Source organism: Pteropus vampyrus, unplaced genomic scaffold (genome assembly GCF_000151845.1).
Source record: "Pteropus vampyrus isolate Shadow unplaced genomic scaffold, Pvam_2.0 Scaffold390, whole genome shotgun sequence".
In the NCBI taxonomy this organism is placed as follows: domain Eukaryota; kingdom Metazoa; phylum Chordata; class Mammalia; order Chiroptera; family Pteropodidae; genus Pteropus; species Pteropus vampyrus.
In genome coordinates this window covers 1577512-1594799 of record NW_011889171.1, presented here as the reverse complement: position 1 = coordinate 1594799, position 17288 = coordinate 1577512, and the positions used below count along the sequence as shown (strand labels likewise).

Here is a 17288-nt window from a genome sequence, read left to right as displayed (position 1 = left end):
TGGGAATCTATTCAGCAAGTTGATCTTTTAACAAAATGGGGTATAGATGAAGTGTACAGACACAAATATACACACGTTCATCCTCTGCTCATAAACTGTATTAAGATACATTTTGCATAGGGAAATGTCAATTTCATGATAATTTTTATGAAACAGATAATTACTAGACTTATTGTGGTGATCACATCTAAGGAATATAAATGTCAAATACTATGGTGTACACCTGAAACTGATATAATATTGTATGCCAACTATAATTTTTTTTTAAAAAGATACAGTTTGGCATAGAAAGAGTACAAAAGTGACTACATAATCCTCAAAACAGCCAAGTGGCTGTTACTTTGAGTTTGTATTCAGATAAACTATACATATAATATAGGCTGGTTACAATCACCCATGTGTACATGTCTAGGCAAGCAAGTAGTAAGCTGCTTCACGGTACACAACAGATGTTTTTCAGGGTGTGTGAAGCTAGAGGACCAACTTTTTCAAAATCATTTCTTGGGAATCTTGACTTTAAACCCATGTTATAGGAATCCATCTTCTTTTTATCACCTTAACACCAAGTGCAATGCTATGCAGATAATGAATGTTTAATAAACGTGTTCTGACTGGCAATCAGGAAATCTCATTAACAGTTTCACTAGATTAAACCAAATCTTGCTGGACAAGATATTCTAGTATGAAAATAAAGGCATATGGGAGGGTGTAGCTGTAATATAGTTAATCCACTATAAAAACTCTTCTACTCACACACTTCTCTGAGTGGGAAATGGCCAAAATCATCGATGACCTCCTAATTGTCAATTCCAATGGGCTCCATCTCCCCCTTATCTTATTAAACCAATCTGTATCTCATAATAATGTTGACATTCTTCTCTTTTGGCTTCCATTTATATCCTCCTTTTTTGCCTTCCTTCTTTTTGCCTTGCCTAGTTCTGTGACTGCTCTCTCTCATCTCCTTCACAGATTCCTCTCTCAATCCTTTCCATGTTTTTTCTCCAATGTACTGACTGCTCTTAACCTTCTTTTGCTGTTCTTCTTCTTCCTCTACATACTCTCCAGGGGAAATCAAATCAGTCCCATGGATTCAACTACCACTTATAATATGATGACTTCCCTAGTTCACTATGCCTTTCAGTCCCCAGAAGTTAAAGCTCCTTCCCAGCTCTGGGCCTTTGCATATGCATGTCCTTCTCCCTGGAGTGTTTTCTTTTGAGCTTTTCAAACGGCTGGCCCCTTTTCATATTCCAGGCCTCACTTTAAAAGTGACAAATCTATCTAAAGTAAGCAATCCCCCACAAATCGTTATTATCTACCTGGGCACCTCAGTTCCTTCCTAGAACTCACCATAATTACTATTTTATTTACTGTTTATTTTGTGTCTCCCTCCCTGCTACTAGACTGAAAGCTTCATGTGGGCAGAAACTGTTACTGCTGGGGAGATGTGAAATCCAGTGTCGCCCCAGCAGCATGGGGAGGGTGGTGTGGTGTTCCTCCGTTCTTCCCCGCCAAAGCACGAAAGCAGCACAGATCAGTGAGATTTAGAAAAGTGAGTTTTATTAAAAGTACATTTTAGAAGGAGATGGGTCATCCTAAGGAAGGCTGCAGCCCTGTGGAGTTTGGGAAGTGAAAAGATAAAACAGTGTATGCTCCAAGGGAGGAGTGGGTTTTCAGCGAAGAGAGCTGTAACAACATGGAAATGGGAAGGTCTGTTTATATTTGGGCCATGATGGGAGGTCCTAGATGATCCCTATGTGAGGTCACCTTAACTGACAGTTGGCTGCTATATAACACTTTGCCTACTGTGCATGTGCTTACTCAAAATTCAGTCTGTTATTATTTGATTCATGAACTTCCAGACATCATCATGGTATTATAATGATGGCATAATGAGGCTGAAGTTATGGGCAGGTTATGGTAGTACCTTCTGTGCATGCGTTTGTGGCTAGTTTAGCCAGCAATTTTTATGACCTTTGTGCTCTGGGATTTGGGGTAATTTATAACCCTAAAAGGGAGGTCTTTAAGGAAGGTCTTCAAGGAAGGTTTCCATGGTTATAGAGCTGGGCCTTTGCTCCTGTCGATCATGTCTGACTAACTACTTTTTTTTTTTTTTTTGTATCTCTACCATTGTATCTCTAGTACTTAAAATAGTGCTGGGCAGAGAGAAAGTATTCAATAAATATGGTATGAATAAATGGATGGATGATTACTCCAAGTCTAGCTCTCTAACCCAGATGTCTTTCTAAAGCAAAGATTTATATATCCAACTGCCAATCCCAGCAGCTCTAACTGGATGTTTTAATGACCTTAAATTCAACAGGTCCACAAAAGAGACCTCATTAACTTTTACCTCAAATGTAGTCTTTTCCCTATATTTCACATCAGCCATTATACCCCACTATCCAGTGAATTGATGATCAAATCCTGTAAACTTTATCTTCTCACCATGCCTTCTGTCTACCTTTGACTCTCCATCTCCACTGTCACTGCCTTACTTTAGGCCCTCATCTCTTATCTAGCCCATTTTAATGAATCTTCTTACTGCCTTTAGTACTGTTACCATCCATATTTCTCATTACCCTTTAAAGAGATTTTTCCCTGCCCACATCAATTCTCCCTTGATACAAATCTAGTTGGATTATCTCCATGCTCCCTGATGCCTGAAAGATACAGTCTAACTCCTAAGATGAGTACACATTCACCTGGCACCATCTACCTCTTCATCCGATCTCTTGCTGAATCTATACTAAATCCTAGCTCCACTGCTACAGAGAAACTTTTGCTAAATTAGAGTCTTTCTCTTCTTTCTCCTGTCTATCCTCCGTTCTTTGTATACTACGTGTATTTCCCTCTACTGGACAACAAGTCCTTGGACTGTATCTCTGACACAGTGTCTAACACCAGTAAGGAGTTATACAGTAATTGTTTCTCAAATGGATTATTTCTGAATCTCTTTCCTCTAGTTTCTTACAACATCCCTGACATTGAACTCAGTTTTCATTATATTTCTTTATTCAAAAATTGTATTAAAAAATAGCAATTAAAAAACAACCTTTAAATCCACCTGATTTCTATACCAATTAAATGCAATAAGCTGCCATGCAAATACTGATGACCAAAAAGTTTACCATGCTCAGTTATTCTATTACACAATTCAATTCATTGGATTTCTTTGTCTTGTTGGAGTTATACATAGCACAGGGGAAGGCCTAGACTGTGCCTTCCCATAATTTTAACTCCATCTTGGTTTATGATGATATTCATTATATTTAAAAGCTATCAAAAGCAGACCAGAAAAAAATCTTTGCTATCTGTTTCAGTCATATTTATTCCTAAAAGTCTAGCCTCAGGTTTTTGTTAAGATGAGGTAAGTGGTCTGAAAATTTACAGCCCATAGATACAATGAGCATTGAAAGGAAGGGTTCGTTCATTTGACCCCACACTGTGTCTACCATTTGCAAAATATTGCACAAGTCCCTGGGGTTATAAAACTTGGCCTCTGCTTTCAACACACTTAAGACATAAATGCACTATATTGTCTCTGGTGTGATAGTACTTTTAAAAGAAGCAAAACAGAAAAAAAAAAACTGGCAAAGTTGGTCATTTTAAAATGGCACTTTTCAAAAGAGGCTACCAAAAAAAGGAAGGAATGACAGGGTGAACTCAAAAACACATTCTGGTTTTAGGAGATTCTTGGTCAGATCCTCTTTATGTATATGGCTGTTCTATATCTATATTTACAAAGGCAATACTAACTTAATGGCTTTTAAGTTTGTAGATGTTATCACAACAATCCTCTTTCTTGTCTTTCCTTCTTGCCATGAAGTGAGCGCACTAGCAGTTATAAAATTTTCCTTACCTTACTAATGAAAGCACGCAATGAGGCAAATACATGTTTCAGCGACACTTCAGATTGTCCATTCTTAAGAAAAGCAAGATGAATATCAAATACTTTTTTCATTAATGGGTTGTGGCCATCGTTATTTAAAAGTTGGCTCTATAAAACATGAAAAAAATGCATTTTGTAGAAATAATTTATGCTACTCATTCCCCAGAAAGACAACTGATTTTACCCATACCTGTTTAACAAACCAGTGTTTCAAAGTTTCAGAAAAAAAGTCTAATTTAAAAACATCTATGCCATCTTTAAACTTGGAAATCTCAAAATGCTACATAAACTACATCTATACTTGATTCTCATTTTAAACAAATGAAAAGAATATTTTCCAACATAACACACCAAATATAAAACTAGTATATAAAGAGTATTTTTATTAATCTAACCATACTACTTCTCAATTAAGAAATCAGTAAATTTAAAATGGATATAAGGCAACCAGCCTTTGTATTTATCTGAGGGAGAATAAATAATGTAAGAATTAAGGAAACTATTAAATCTATTTTAAAAGTCTATTATCTAATTTACTTTTTAAAGTAAGCTTTTTAGTATAAAATATATTTCACCACTGGTGACAAATTAAAGCACTATGAGTAGAGATAATAACAGGTATCACAACTGAACAGACCGTATAAATTGTTTAAATGTTCCTTGTAAAGAGAGACATAAAAGAAATAACGAATTGTAGAGAAGTATCTATTGATCTGTGAACTTTTTTTTTTTTTAAAGGCATTGGTGAACTTCTCCAGCCCTATTCTATCCTTCAAGAAACTAGCGGGTTACAACTTTGCCAATAACAACAAAAACTAAAATAATATGCAAAGTTGTGACAGATCTAATGGTAACATCAACAGCTAGATTCCCTGAATGGTGTTAGATTTTTCTGGCTCTTTCCTTAATCTATTTCTAAGCATGGTGTAGTGGTCAGAAGTATGAACTCTTGTGATAACTGGCCTAGATCTGAATTCTGATTCTGCCAATGACCAGCTATATGACATTAACCTCCCTGTAAGTCTCAGTTTCCTCATTTTAACATGAGAATAATAACAGCATCTATATCATAAAGCTATTATGAGGACTAAAAGTGAGTTCATATTTGTATTTTTAAGTTTATTGAAGTATGATTTACATATCATAAAATTTATCTATTTTAAGTGTACAACTCAATTATTTTTAGTAAATTTATAGAGTTATGCAACCATCACAATCCAATTTTAGAGCATCCATCACCTCAAAAACATTCCTGGTGTCCATTTGCAGTCACTCCACCTTCCCTCCCCCAGCACCACAATAAAAACTGAATTAATATTTGTAAAGCACTTAGAATAGTGCCTAACATCTACCAAGAGGTATGTTTGTCAAATAAATAAGAAGTATCTGAATAGGAGGAAAGAATACAATGCAAGCCTTGAGGCCAAATATCTTTCTTATTTACTGGCACAGTGAAAAATGAATTTGGGTTGCATTTTAATGAGAACAAACTTCATACTTCACAAAGGGATCTGAAGCCTATTTTTTTATTAATATCTAATTCAGTCTTCCCTTGTAAGCTACCTTGAAAAGCACAGAAGGAGAAAGAAAAAATTATACATGTAACTTAGGTGAAAGCAAGCAAGATTTTTCATTTTTGAGTTCTTCCACTAATGCTACATTACAGTGATATAGCTTTTACTTTTCAAAGCACTCTCACGTCCATTATCCCAGTTTACTTCTTCAGCAACCTTGCAAGATCATTGTTTCTACCTTATTCTTTCTAATCACAGCAATGATGACTGGTACTGAAAGGCAAACATCTGAGAAAAAAAATACTAAGCACTTGACTAAGGAAGCCAGCCAGACTGCATGGACAACATCTAGCCTGAGAAGATACCTCATCACAACAGGCACTTGAACGAACTGATTCAATCATAATTTGGACTAAAAAATACTGTATATTTTAATAGAGGTATAAAAGAGAACCGTTTTTAAACATGAAAACAATAGAATGTAAGAGGCAGAAGGGAGTTTAAAGGCAAATTAGCAAATCAGTCTGATCCCCTCACTTCATGGATGTGGCAAGTGAGTCTTAGTGAATTCCCAAGGTCACAAAGTAGCCAAACTCAGTCTCTCATCCAAGTTTTCTGACTGCTCACCTGTGCCTTTTTCACTACACCAAGCTTTCTCTGATAGTTACTTTTTGCATAATGTTTTCTTTGCAACGATGCCAACTAAATTCTAAGTCTTTATTCTTACCTTGAAGCACTGGGTGAAAAATGATATGGTATCTAGTACTGTTAGAGAAACTTCAGTGGCAGTATTGCCTTCAAGAAGTGCCTGATGGAAAATGTCTGCTTCAGTTGTTGTAGAACCTAGGATTAAAAAAGGTAAAGGTAAATTAAAACTGCCTAATAGAGATTTACTTAACAATTTTGAATGATTTTCCCCCCCCAAAACTCAGAGACAAGCAAGAAGCAAGGAAGCTCTCAATACTTACAGACCTAATGAGTTTCACCGTATTTATTCCTTAATCATATATGGTCTTGGTTAATAAAGCCTACTAATTTTTTTTTACTTCGCCTCTCTATCAAAGCTCTACAACACATAATTAGGTACCCACTTCTTTGGAGACATTTTGGTGATGAACTATGGCAATGTAATTAGGAAATAACAGGGGAGGCATTTTAGGCCGTACCACTAATTACGTGGGCAAAAATGTGAAACTCCTAGAAATTCAGCTACATTACATACAGTGGTACCCTATGGCCAAATGTTTTCAATGATGTGTCCAATGATATAAGACTTGTTTCTAAATCATAAGAAAAACAAGGCATCTGGGTCAACTGAAGGAAGTAAGTTCATTACGGTTTTACAAGCGACAAGAGTAATGCTGAGGCTGTAAGACTTGCATATGTTTTAAAGCTCTGTTAGCTCAGGGCCCATCTGCTCAAGACATTTGTTTTTATTATCACTCTTTATTACAAGCCACTTTTGCTGGTTTCCTTCTCTGCAATCTCCAGAGGACTGCATGGAAATGAAAGTTTTCTTACTCTTTGACTTTTTATTAATATTTGCTTTTCGGAGGATATCTTCCATTTATATAACCCTCTAGCTTCCCCAGTAGGACAAGATTCTTTGTCCTACTTGCTTGAAAATAATGCAACCTGTATGAAATACACCTTTGCCAAATCAATATTTACAGTTCTTTAATTTCTGCAGTCAGCCCGTGTAATCCTTAAAATCAATGAATAGTAACTCTAAAAAAATTACATAAGATGCTATTATTTGCATTAAAGTTTTAACAGTAGCAATGAAGGATATCCAATGTAGCTATAAAAACAATTCTGTCAGAAAAATTAATTTCTTTAATAACGAACTAAGGAAAACACCACCACTACCTAAAATTGCTAAAAAATCTATGCATATTTTACTATTTAGTCATGTATGATAAAAGAATTGTATACAAATACATAGATATGCAAATAGATCTATGTATGTGAAATCATTTTCAATCATATTGGTTATTTAAACCAGAACTTCTTCAAGGTTAAATAGTATTACATTCAAACGGGTACCCTACACACATTTTCACTTACTGTGATTAAGTGTAAATGAACTTTCCAGGCTACTAAGATGCTGGAGCCGGGCCTGCATTACTCCTGATCTGTTTCGCAGAGCTGGCATGGTTTGCGATTTTCGGTCTACTCCAAAGTGTTTTGACAACCAGGCATCATGTACCCTAAAATAAAATCTAAAGTTAGATGTTGGAGTACTCTAATAATATATCTCAATGTTAGATGTTTTTTAACTAAAAAAAATGATTAGGTTTCCACATAAACACTATCCTAAACTCAATATTCTTCTATTACTTGGTTTAAATGAGATGTCACTGGAAATTACATGAAGCTTCAATGCATATTTAAAGAAGCTGACATTATAAGTATATAATTAAGGAATTTAGAGAATTTCTTCCCTCCTCCTCAAAAATATCACAGTAAAGTGGACAACATTCTAATAAGAGTAAGTCTTTTCTCGGGAGATGAAGGACAAGACTCCGAAAACACTGAGAGCACTACTCAGATTTGAAATGGGGCAGCGGGGATCATTTCTAGATGTTCAAGAATGAGTGCCAATCAAATGTTTCTGAACTTGAGCTAAATTTGGACCAGAAATTTTTTACTCTGTAAACATGTCTATATTGGGATTTGCAATTTTTTCTGTTTTCCTTTAACTTTAAGGTTCCATAAAAAAAAAAAAAAAAATTACAACCGGGTTATCAGGAACAAAGGAAGAAAAAGAGTTTGTTTATTCTCTAGGAAAGACAGTAGGAGATTCAGCAGAATCTTAGAGATTAAGGCTCACAGTAGCAGTTATCATGCCAGCTTCAAGCCATGGAGAAAGACAGTGGAAATGATCACCTGAATTATCTATTGTTAGGAACTTCCAGAGACTGAGCAATTATAAACCCCATCCAAATAGCCTCTTTAGTTTTTGGAAGTGCCATGGAATTTAACTTTAAAAACAAAACAACAAAAAAACAACTCTCTTTGAGTTCCTTTAATGATGAATTCTACCCCTAAAATATATCTCATTGAAAATAAGCAATTAATTTAGGATCCCGCAAACAATTTTTTAATGTATTTAAGTATTTTTAAGAATTTATTTCACTAACACTTAAACAACAAAAAGATAAAATAGATGCTATACAATCACTGTTGGGGATTTCTGATTACTTTAGAAATTGAGGTGAGTATTGACAGATTATAGATAAAAGTACAGACCTTACAGTTTCCTGACTTCACCTCGATCTAGCCTTTTTTCACATCCTTCAGAAAAGACAGTATCTGTTCTAGGATTAGAACAGAAACTCTGCATATCAAGCTAACCATTACCCTTTGGAAAACTTAAATATATCAGCTCCTACTAGTTTAATTTAAACTTTGAGTTGAGACATGTTAAATAAATCATAGGTTGTCTTAATGTTAATTTAAAATGAATAATCTAGGTTTTACACGGCATGATCAAGACTGCCCTCTGTTGGAACAAAAGGAAAAAAGTGGAAATTGCAGTGCTATGGGAATTACCTTGCTATGTTTCTTTTCCCCATATATCTAAAGTGAAACAAACATACTCTAGAAATAAAAACAATGGCATGTTAGTAAAGTTATTACCATTCTCTGAAATTTAATAAGTAATGTTTTAAGTCACGTTTTACAAAGGATACTTATGTAAATCATATTACAATATGTTTTGGTAGATAGAAATAAATATACGCATAACTATGTGTAGGCTTGTCATATTACATCTTTCTACATTTATTTGCTACAATTACATCAGCATCAAAAAGGCCCATGTCTTCATATACAATTTTAACATATTTTTTAAAAACCACATGTAAATCATCCTTTGTTCTCTGTAATTTATCACAGCAAAGATCTCTAGTATAGACATTAATAATACCTAAAAATGGTTCTTAAGCCCTAAAAATTGGGACACTTGCTATATTTTTAAATAATGGCATTAAAATACTTTCTATTACTAAAAAATCTCAAACACATACAAAAGTAGAGAAGATGGCAAACTAAACTCCCACATACTCAGCGCACACCAGCTTCAATAATTATCAACTCATGGCTGTTCTTGTTTAGCCTCTACTCAGAACAGGTCCCCTGCTCTCCTTCTACCTTTCCTGCCTCTGTACTTTTTAAAGTAAATCTCCAACATCATATTTTCATTAGTTAATATTTCAATATAATTAATTTTCTTTTTAACTGTTGTTTACTGACATTTTCTGCAAAATTTTGAAAGACTTTTTTATGCATTGATTACTCTTTTTGTGTTTTGGTAGACATGCACATACAATAGCATATGTGTTTACTATCTAAAAATTTCTTACATTTTGCTCTAATTTTTTTTAGTGTTCAATAATAATGTAAAAATAGCTAGGCATACAATACAGAACAACTTCCCACCTCTACCTAGGAAAAAAGACTAGATTATTTCCCCAAGTGCCTTGGACTAGAGATATCTCTATATATACATTTAAGTGGGTAGAATTACTCAGCTCTACCTAAGAGTACAAATTCTAAATTCCAATTATTTAAGCTGCTCCATTAAGTCAACATCTGGTCTAAATGAATGATTTAGGACAACTGACACCACTTCCAGATTACAGAAAGATTCCTGGTGGGCTGTAAAGATGGTCTATTATTAGTTAGAATTTTCTATAGTAAAACAAGTATTCCATCTCCATGTTTTTCCTCAATGTGTGAGGAACACATATATGCTAGCCTCTATATTAACAAAACAGTTTAACACTTCCTACATTATTAGCAAAAAAGCTGTTGAAACCAAGAAAAAAAGGTATTATTTTGTATAAATATTAAATTAAGCTCCCCCAAATGAGGGGGAAATTATAAAAATAAATTAATATAACTTACTCTAGAAGTATGAGAATGTTTATGAGCTCCTGAGGAGATACTTTATTCCAGTAAGTTAAGAGAGTATCTGAAAATGCAATAAATAAAGTATTAGATCTTGAAAATAATTAGAGCAAACAGCATTGTGAACCCCAAAGTACCAGTAACAGCCTCAACAACCATCAACTTAGGCCAATTCTGTTTCTTCCATATCCTCCTCTCCCATCTCACTGCCCAATATGCACACTGTATTCTTTTGAATTAATTCCAAATGTACCCTTTAATCTATCATTATTTCAACTTCAACATTTATTTTGTAAATGTTCTTTTGGATAGTTTATCCTAATTTTCATATCATTCCTGAAGACAGAGGAAGGAAAGCAGACCTGGGTTTTTTAATGAACTTCCTAACATTTTACGCAAGATGGTGCATTTATGTGGTTTTTCCAAAGTGTGCGTGTGGGGGTGGGTCAAGTACCTTTACCAACTACTCAAAGGGCTCTCTAAACCAAAAAGTTTGAGAACTATAAAGTTTAAAGGGAGAGACAGATCATTTTCCCCCTCTTTACCCTTGGATTATAAACTCTGAAGTCCTGGCAACACACACACACACACACACACACACACACACACACACACACACACACACACACACACACGAATGCATGCACACACACACATAAACACCCAACTGTTTCAGATATAAAAGTCCCTTAAATGTATCACAAGCACTTCTCCGTTTACCTACTTTGTTACTACCAACCTACTCACTGGAGATTTAAAAAAATAATAAAATTGCCACCGCTTAACTTTCCAATCCTTTCTTATCCTACTCAGATATAGCTAATGGTGTCAACAGATCCTCTTCTAAATGTAAATATCTCATAGGCATCGCAAAAACAGGAAAATGACTGAATTGCCAACCCAGGTAGAACCTCCTGAATTGAAGATAGGGATGGAGGACTGGGCAATGTTGGTCATATGGAGGGGTCAGGAAGCGGGTGGTGTGTGGGATTTCAACTTTACTTTCAATTTTTTAAGGCCATGAGTATTGATAGTTTCCAATGATTATAAAATACTGATCATCAAGAATAAAAATGCTAGAATTGAGTCAAATTAGATTTGTTTTTAAAAATTAAGCTAGCGGTGATTTCCGGTCCCCCCGCCACCTTTGTGTGCCTTTCTACTCAGAGAAGCCAGATCTCCCAGAAGTCAGTGGGTTTCCGGCCTCTCGTCAAACCGCTAGCTTCAAGGCGCCATCTTCTCTCTCTCGCTCACCGGCTCTTTCTGACAAAAGTCTTGGGCCTCCTTTCCACCAAAACTCCAGGACTTTTTGGCCACCGGAGAGCCATCCGTGAGCCAGCGGGAGCCACCGGAGAGCCATCCGTGAGCCACCGGAGAGCCATCCGTGAGCCAGCGGGAGCCACCGGAGAGCCATCCGTGAGCCAGCGGGAGCCACTGGAGAGCCATCCGTGAGCTACCCGAGAGCTACTCGAAAGCCATCTGAGAATCCGTGAACCGTCCGTGAGCCACCTGTGGGCCATCCGAGAGCCACCTGAGAGCCATCTGTGAGCCACACCAGCGCCCGCCCCGTGTCCTGAGGCAGCTTCGCAGGTCTGTAAAAGGGGTGAAGGCTTTATCCCTGCCGCGGCAGAACACTAGCCAGCAGCTCTGCCTTTTTCTTGTCAGTGGTGTCATAAAGCCACTGGCCTGTCTCAACTGTTTCCAGATCTCAAATCAGTGAGACATGATGCAGGCAGGGAACGTGGGTGGAGGAGACAGGGAAGGTGGTAAGAAACCTTCAGGAAGAGATAAATTGCAGTTAAGTGTATGTGACGTGTCAACTGATGATTTCAAAAAAACCTGGCTAACACTAAAAGAGGTCCATGACAAAGAGCTACACCGTTTACAGGCAAAATTGACCAGTTTGAGGAAAGAGCGATTGGCAGAGGGAAGGAGGACGGGCTCCACAGCCAAAGTTAAAGAGTTGACTGAGCAACAAAAAGTCCTCACGGACACCATTAATGAGTTGCGGGATAAGTTACGCTCAAAAATATGTGGCCAGTGTTCTGTGAATGAAACATACAGAAATACATTACAGAAAGAATTTTATGATATACAACAACAAAATCTTAAGTTTATTGCTGAGCTCACTGCAGAAAGAAATAAATTAAGAGAAGAAAATAAAATGCTTTCTGCAAAACTAAAATTGAAACAGCAGCAGTTCCATCCTTTTTCTGATAGTGACGATGACTTCATTCCTTGTACTCAAAAGACTATGCCAGTTTTTACAGTCAAAGACCCTGTGCTAGGAAATCAGGTGTATCTGTCTAGGAAATTGATAAGGCAATCACATACTGAACAGATGAAATCTGGAGAAGAAAAGGAACAGTCACAAAGTCCAAAGTTTCCAGCTTCATTTTATAGTCAGGACCTCTTTGAGGTGCCAGAAACCTCTTTTGAGAAGATTTCCTCTAACAACAGTAAACCTATCGTAGGAAGCATTTCCAACTTGAAGTCACCTGCAAGTTTTCCCTTAATACCTACACAGAGTCCTCCAAGGGGGCATGAATTTCAAGTTGCCTCAACCCTTTCAGAAGACAACCGTGGCCAGCCAGAAAGGAAGGAGACCTTCACACAGGAGACCTTCACACAGAAGACCTCCACACAGAATACTTACTCACTAAAGTATGGAACTCAGAGAGACCTCTCTTGGAACCTTTCCAGTATCTCTACAGGAGAAAACCCAGCAGTTAAAGCAGTATCTGAAACTTCAGAGGAAAATATGCCTGATTATAATAAAAGCCCATGTTTCTCTTTTACACAGAGAAAGGAAACAAAGTCTTTAAATGTATTTCCTTTAGACTATACTTTAAGTGGCAAAAGAAGATCAACTGCTATTTCTCGTTACAACGTTGGGTTTTCGGCAAGAGAAGGCAGTAACCGGGTATCTTCCAATGAACAATCGACTTTGAAAAAGAATACTAATGAATCTACAGATGCAGCAGGGTATGGTGCTAATAAGCCTCAAGGTGACACCCAGAGTTCTACTGTGAGGTGTACAATAAAGAGAAAAGCCAGGATACAGTCAGAAAAAAGGAGGAGGTAGTTTTCCTTCATCCTCTCAAGGAAACTGCTTTTCTTTCACAAGAGGACAGTCTTCCTGTCAATTCACACTATGTAACTAATAGCTCCTGACTCTGATTCCATTTCACAGGACATAATAAACAAGGTGATAAGACCTAAAAAAAAAAAAAAAGCTTGGCAAATGTCTAAGACTTTGAAACAATTAATTATTGCCTGTTAATAAAATACAGCTATAGAGAAGGAAATTCTTCAGAATCCTTTACTTCCACATAAAAATGTCAAGGTTGACCATCTTTTTGTTGAAATTAAATTGGTACTGTTTATGAAACAATCTTTAAAAAGGCAAGAGAAGACCTGAAGAAGGGATGGACTTGTAAGAGTTCAACATTTAAATGCATATAGAGTGACTAAAATATCTACTGGATAAGACAACTAGAATACTTCCATTGACAAGGATCCACAAGCTGACAATTCTTGGAATAAAATGAATAAGACTACAGATAACATACGGCATGACTTCATATATACAGAAGATAAAAAGATGTGACACAGACTATACTAGTTATTTAAAATGTGCTTTTAAAAATCGAAAAGCAGAAGAAAGAAAAACCTAATTAACAAAGATCAAATATTTAACAAGCAAAGTCGACATTTACAAGAGAAGAAGGAACTATGAAGTTCTCAAGAAACAAAGCAGTTATGGTTTTACCCATGGCAAAAAAGCAGCCAGAGGCATGTCACTGGTTATCACAATATATCGTGTGTGTGTGTACTGTGGGTGCGGTGTGTGCGGTGTGTGCGGTGTGTGCGGTGTATGTGGTGTATGTGGTGTATGTGGTGTATGTGCATGCACACACATGAAGGCATGTGCACTAGAGTGGAAGAGGAGAACTAGTCAGCAAAGCATCTCCCCTTCTTCCTTTCTTTTCTCCCTCACCCCTATCTTACTATCCTTGAGCTGTGGTGGTATTTAACTTTTTTTTCTCCAGTTTTTTTTTCCCATGTGTCTGTTGGGTCTTTTTTGTTTTAAACAAATTTATTGAGAAAACTCATGGACCATAAAACTTACCCATTTAAACAGCACACAGTACAACAGTTTATAGTATATTCAAAGAGTTGTAAAACCATCACCACAGTTTTATAATATCTTTATCACCCTATGAAGAAACCCCATACACATTAGCAGTCACTTTCTACATTCCCCAACTTTTCACCTTGTGAGAAGACAGCTGTGGCTGTAGTTGTTAACTGACCCATTATCTCACGGAACAAAATATCGCCAGGTTGAAAATGATCTCTCTTTACTCCTTTCTTTCCCAAAACATGGAGGTCCATCACAAAGCCTCAATATACTCTTTGACTTTTATTCTAAATCATACATTCTTAGAACTTAGATTCAAGTTATTTTGTTTACTGTTTATTAATGTACTTTAGAATTTATTCATATCTAGTTATTGGCTTGTTTTAATATATCTAGCTATCAACTTACTTTGTTTTTATAGTCTGCATTATTACAAAAAAGATTTAAAGCAAGTAATATTTACTAAAAATAGAAAATAAGTAAAAGGTAACGACTATGATAACCAGAACCCAGGTACTTTTATGTTCTTCATTCCTGCATATATATATATATATTTTTTTTTTTAGCAAAAATAATCAGAAAAGGAAGGGAGGAAATTGTGTAAATGTGGTATTTGAGAATAAGATAATCTCTGAATTTATTTCCAGAGGACATGTAGCTTATGAAAATCCTTTGGTTATATTCTATCATTTAATATAAAGAAGTGGTAACACTAGTAAATAATATAATTATATACCAAGGGCAAAAAAAACCAGAGCCTGAAAAAGAACCTGACACCATATAAAACCATATACTGGTACTGCAAAGATAACGATCGACTTCCTTACCCTCAAAGAACCCTTCCTGTCTTTTTGTTTGCTTCTGTTTTACCAAATCCTGGGCTAAATAAAAGTTAAAGTATTAAATTTTGACTTCTGGTTATTGTTATTTCTTTCTGTTTCTGTTGGTCGTATTTAATACATTATATGGTCTGCGTGGAAAAATGTAGCACTTCTAAAACTATTGCCTCATCTTAGAAATTTATTTTTAAATTTAAAAAAAATTATTTCAAAGAGTCAAACCTATATGACTGAAATGAACCTGTTTTAAGTTTAAATACAGGAGCATTCTTAAGGTCAGATTCTTTAAAGATTTGTTTTTAATGTGTTCTATATACCAATGATGGTGAAATATTCGTTGCAGGAACCTGTGAGCTTGTGAGGGTGGATATCTCGTAGAGTACAGGCTTAATATGCTGGTAACTCACCTTCAGAAATCATTTTTACTATATACAGGTAACACATCAGGAGGCTTCTGATTTCATACTGATCTAATCGGTTATACTGGGATACACTGCTCCTTGTAGAACTCTGTCGGGTCTATAATATAAAGACAGGACTTTTATGAACAACATTGGTACTACAGTTTCCCATAGCTTTCATAACTTTTTTTTTTATCATTAGTCCTGTTTGAGAAAATTCTAAGCATAAATTCAAATTTTATATCACACTTGGAAGATAAATGGGTTGACTCTTTGTTGCTACCTCACCAACTGATATCACTAGAAATTACCTTGGGGTCTTCATCAAGATACAGCCATAAATACTGTGTATGTTTCATTCCCATGGGTCTTGTGTTTTTGTAGTAAAAATTTTAAATAATCATATGTGGCTATTCTAGGAAAATTTTACTTCAAGGAGGAACTTAACTAAGATACATGGAAGCATATGAAACATTTTAAGCTTTTTAATTCGAATCTCTCCTTGGAGTTTATTAAAATCTAAACTCCAAATAATAGGTCAGAAAAATCTATATAAAAAAGGGCTAATGATATTACAAGATAGGTATACTAAGGAGGGGACCTAGTAATACTTCAAAACTAGAGCTTCTACAAAGTAGTGATGTTCCTATTTAATTACTTTTAAGTATCGGTTGTTAAAAGCATGACAAGATCTGACCTATTTGGGGATTTATATGATTAGAGGAATAATCTTAGGATTTACACTTGTTAAAAACCAATACTTTTAGTTGAGCTAAACTGGGCTGTGGATATCTGTTTACTAAAGTAGGCTTTACTAAGAAAAAAATTCCGCTTAGAGCAAAACATCTATGTTCTGAATGCTTGCTAGCTGCGTTACTACTAGCAAGTCATTTAACCTCTTTATCCTTTTTTTGCCTCACCTATGACAGTGTCTGTTGTCATAATTCTAAATGGTGTGAAATAGAAACCTTTGCGAATAAATTATTATTTATCCAAAGGCTCAAGGAAGTATAAGGGATGATTCCCAACCAGTGGCATCAGCATTACCTGGGAACTTAGAAATATAAATTAGCAGGCACCATCCCCTAACTGAATCTGAAACTCGGGGGCTGAGGTGCAGTCATCTATTTTTATTAAGCCTCCCAATTGACTCTGACACACACTAAGAGTGCCATGATATAGGAGGAAAAGCATGGGAATTAGGAAGTCTGGGTCCAGATCTGGCCCTGCCAGAGCTGTGTGATTGTCCTAAGTCACAATCTCAGTTTTCATTTGTATATTGCGATTTGAAATTATTTTTATGGACTCTTTTAATTTTATATGAGTCTATGATTTTACATAGCATGACAAGACTTTATTGGCCTAAAATGAGGTTTCTCTGACTCGAGGTAGGCATAGCAAATAAACTTTAATGTTAGGCTTGAAAAAATGAGATGGAAGTGTTGGAGAATATATTCTGATGAAGTGATGCTGGGGTGCTGAGATCCTCAATTTTAGGACCTAATTTTTTTCCTCCCAAGCTAGTGTCATTACTCTATTAGAAAAGAATGAAAGGCTGAATGAATCCTGCAAGGAAGTGATTTA

The 17288-nt window shown here is 35.9% G+C and overlaps 1 protein-coding gene across 6 annotated transcripts in view; it reads right to left on the bottom strand.

Moving 5' to 3' along the window:
* Positions 1 to 17288, bottom strand: part of DOCK11 (dedicator of cytokinesis 11) — a 178262-nt gene that overhangs the window by 43698 nt on the left and 117276 nt on the right. For 5 of the 6 annotated variants that reach the window (XM_011380184.2, XM_023523307.1, XM_011380185.2 and 2 more), the window contains 6 exons: positions 15711 to 15822; positions 10318 to 10384; positions 8962 to 9009; positions 7474 to 7616; positions 6134 to 6249; positions 3863 to 4000 (listed from right to left, as the gene is read on the bottom strand). In XM_011380184.2, the coding sequence (XP_011378486.1) occupies positions 3863 to 4000; positions 6134 to 6249; positions 7474 to 7616; positions 8962 to 9009; positions 10318 to 10384; positions 15711 to 15822 (624 nt within the window). The remainder of the gene's footprint in view (positions 1 to 3862; positions 4001 to 6133; positions 6250 to 7473; positions 7617 to 8961; positions 9010 to 10317; positions 10385 to 15710; positions 15823 to 17288) is intronic. The other variant, XM_011380187.2, reaches the window with a different exon arrangement.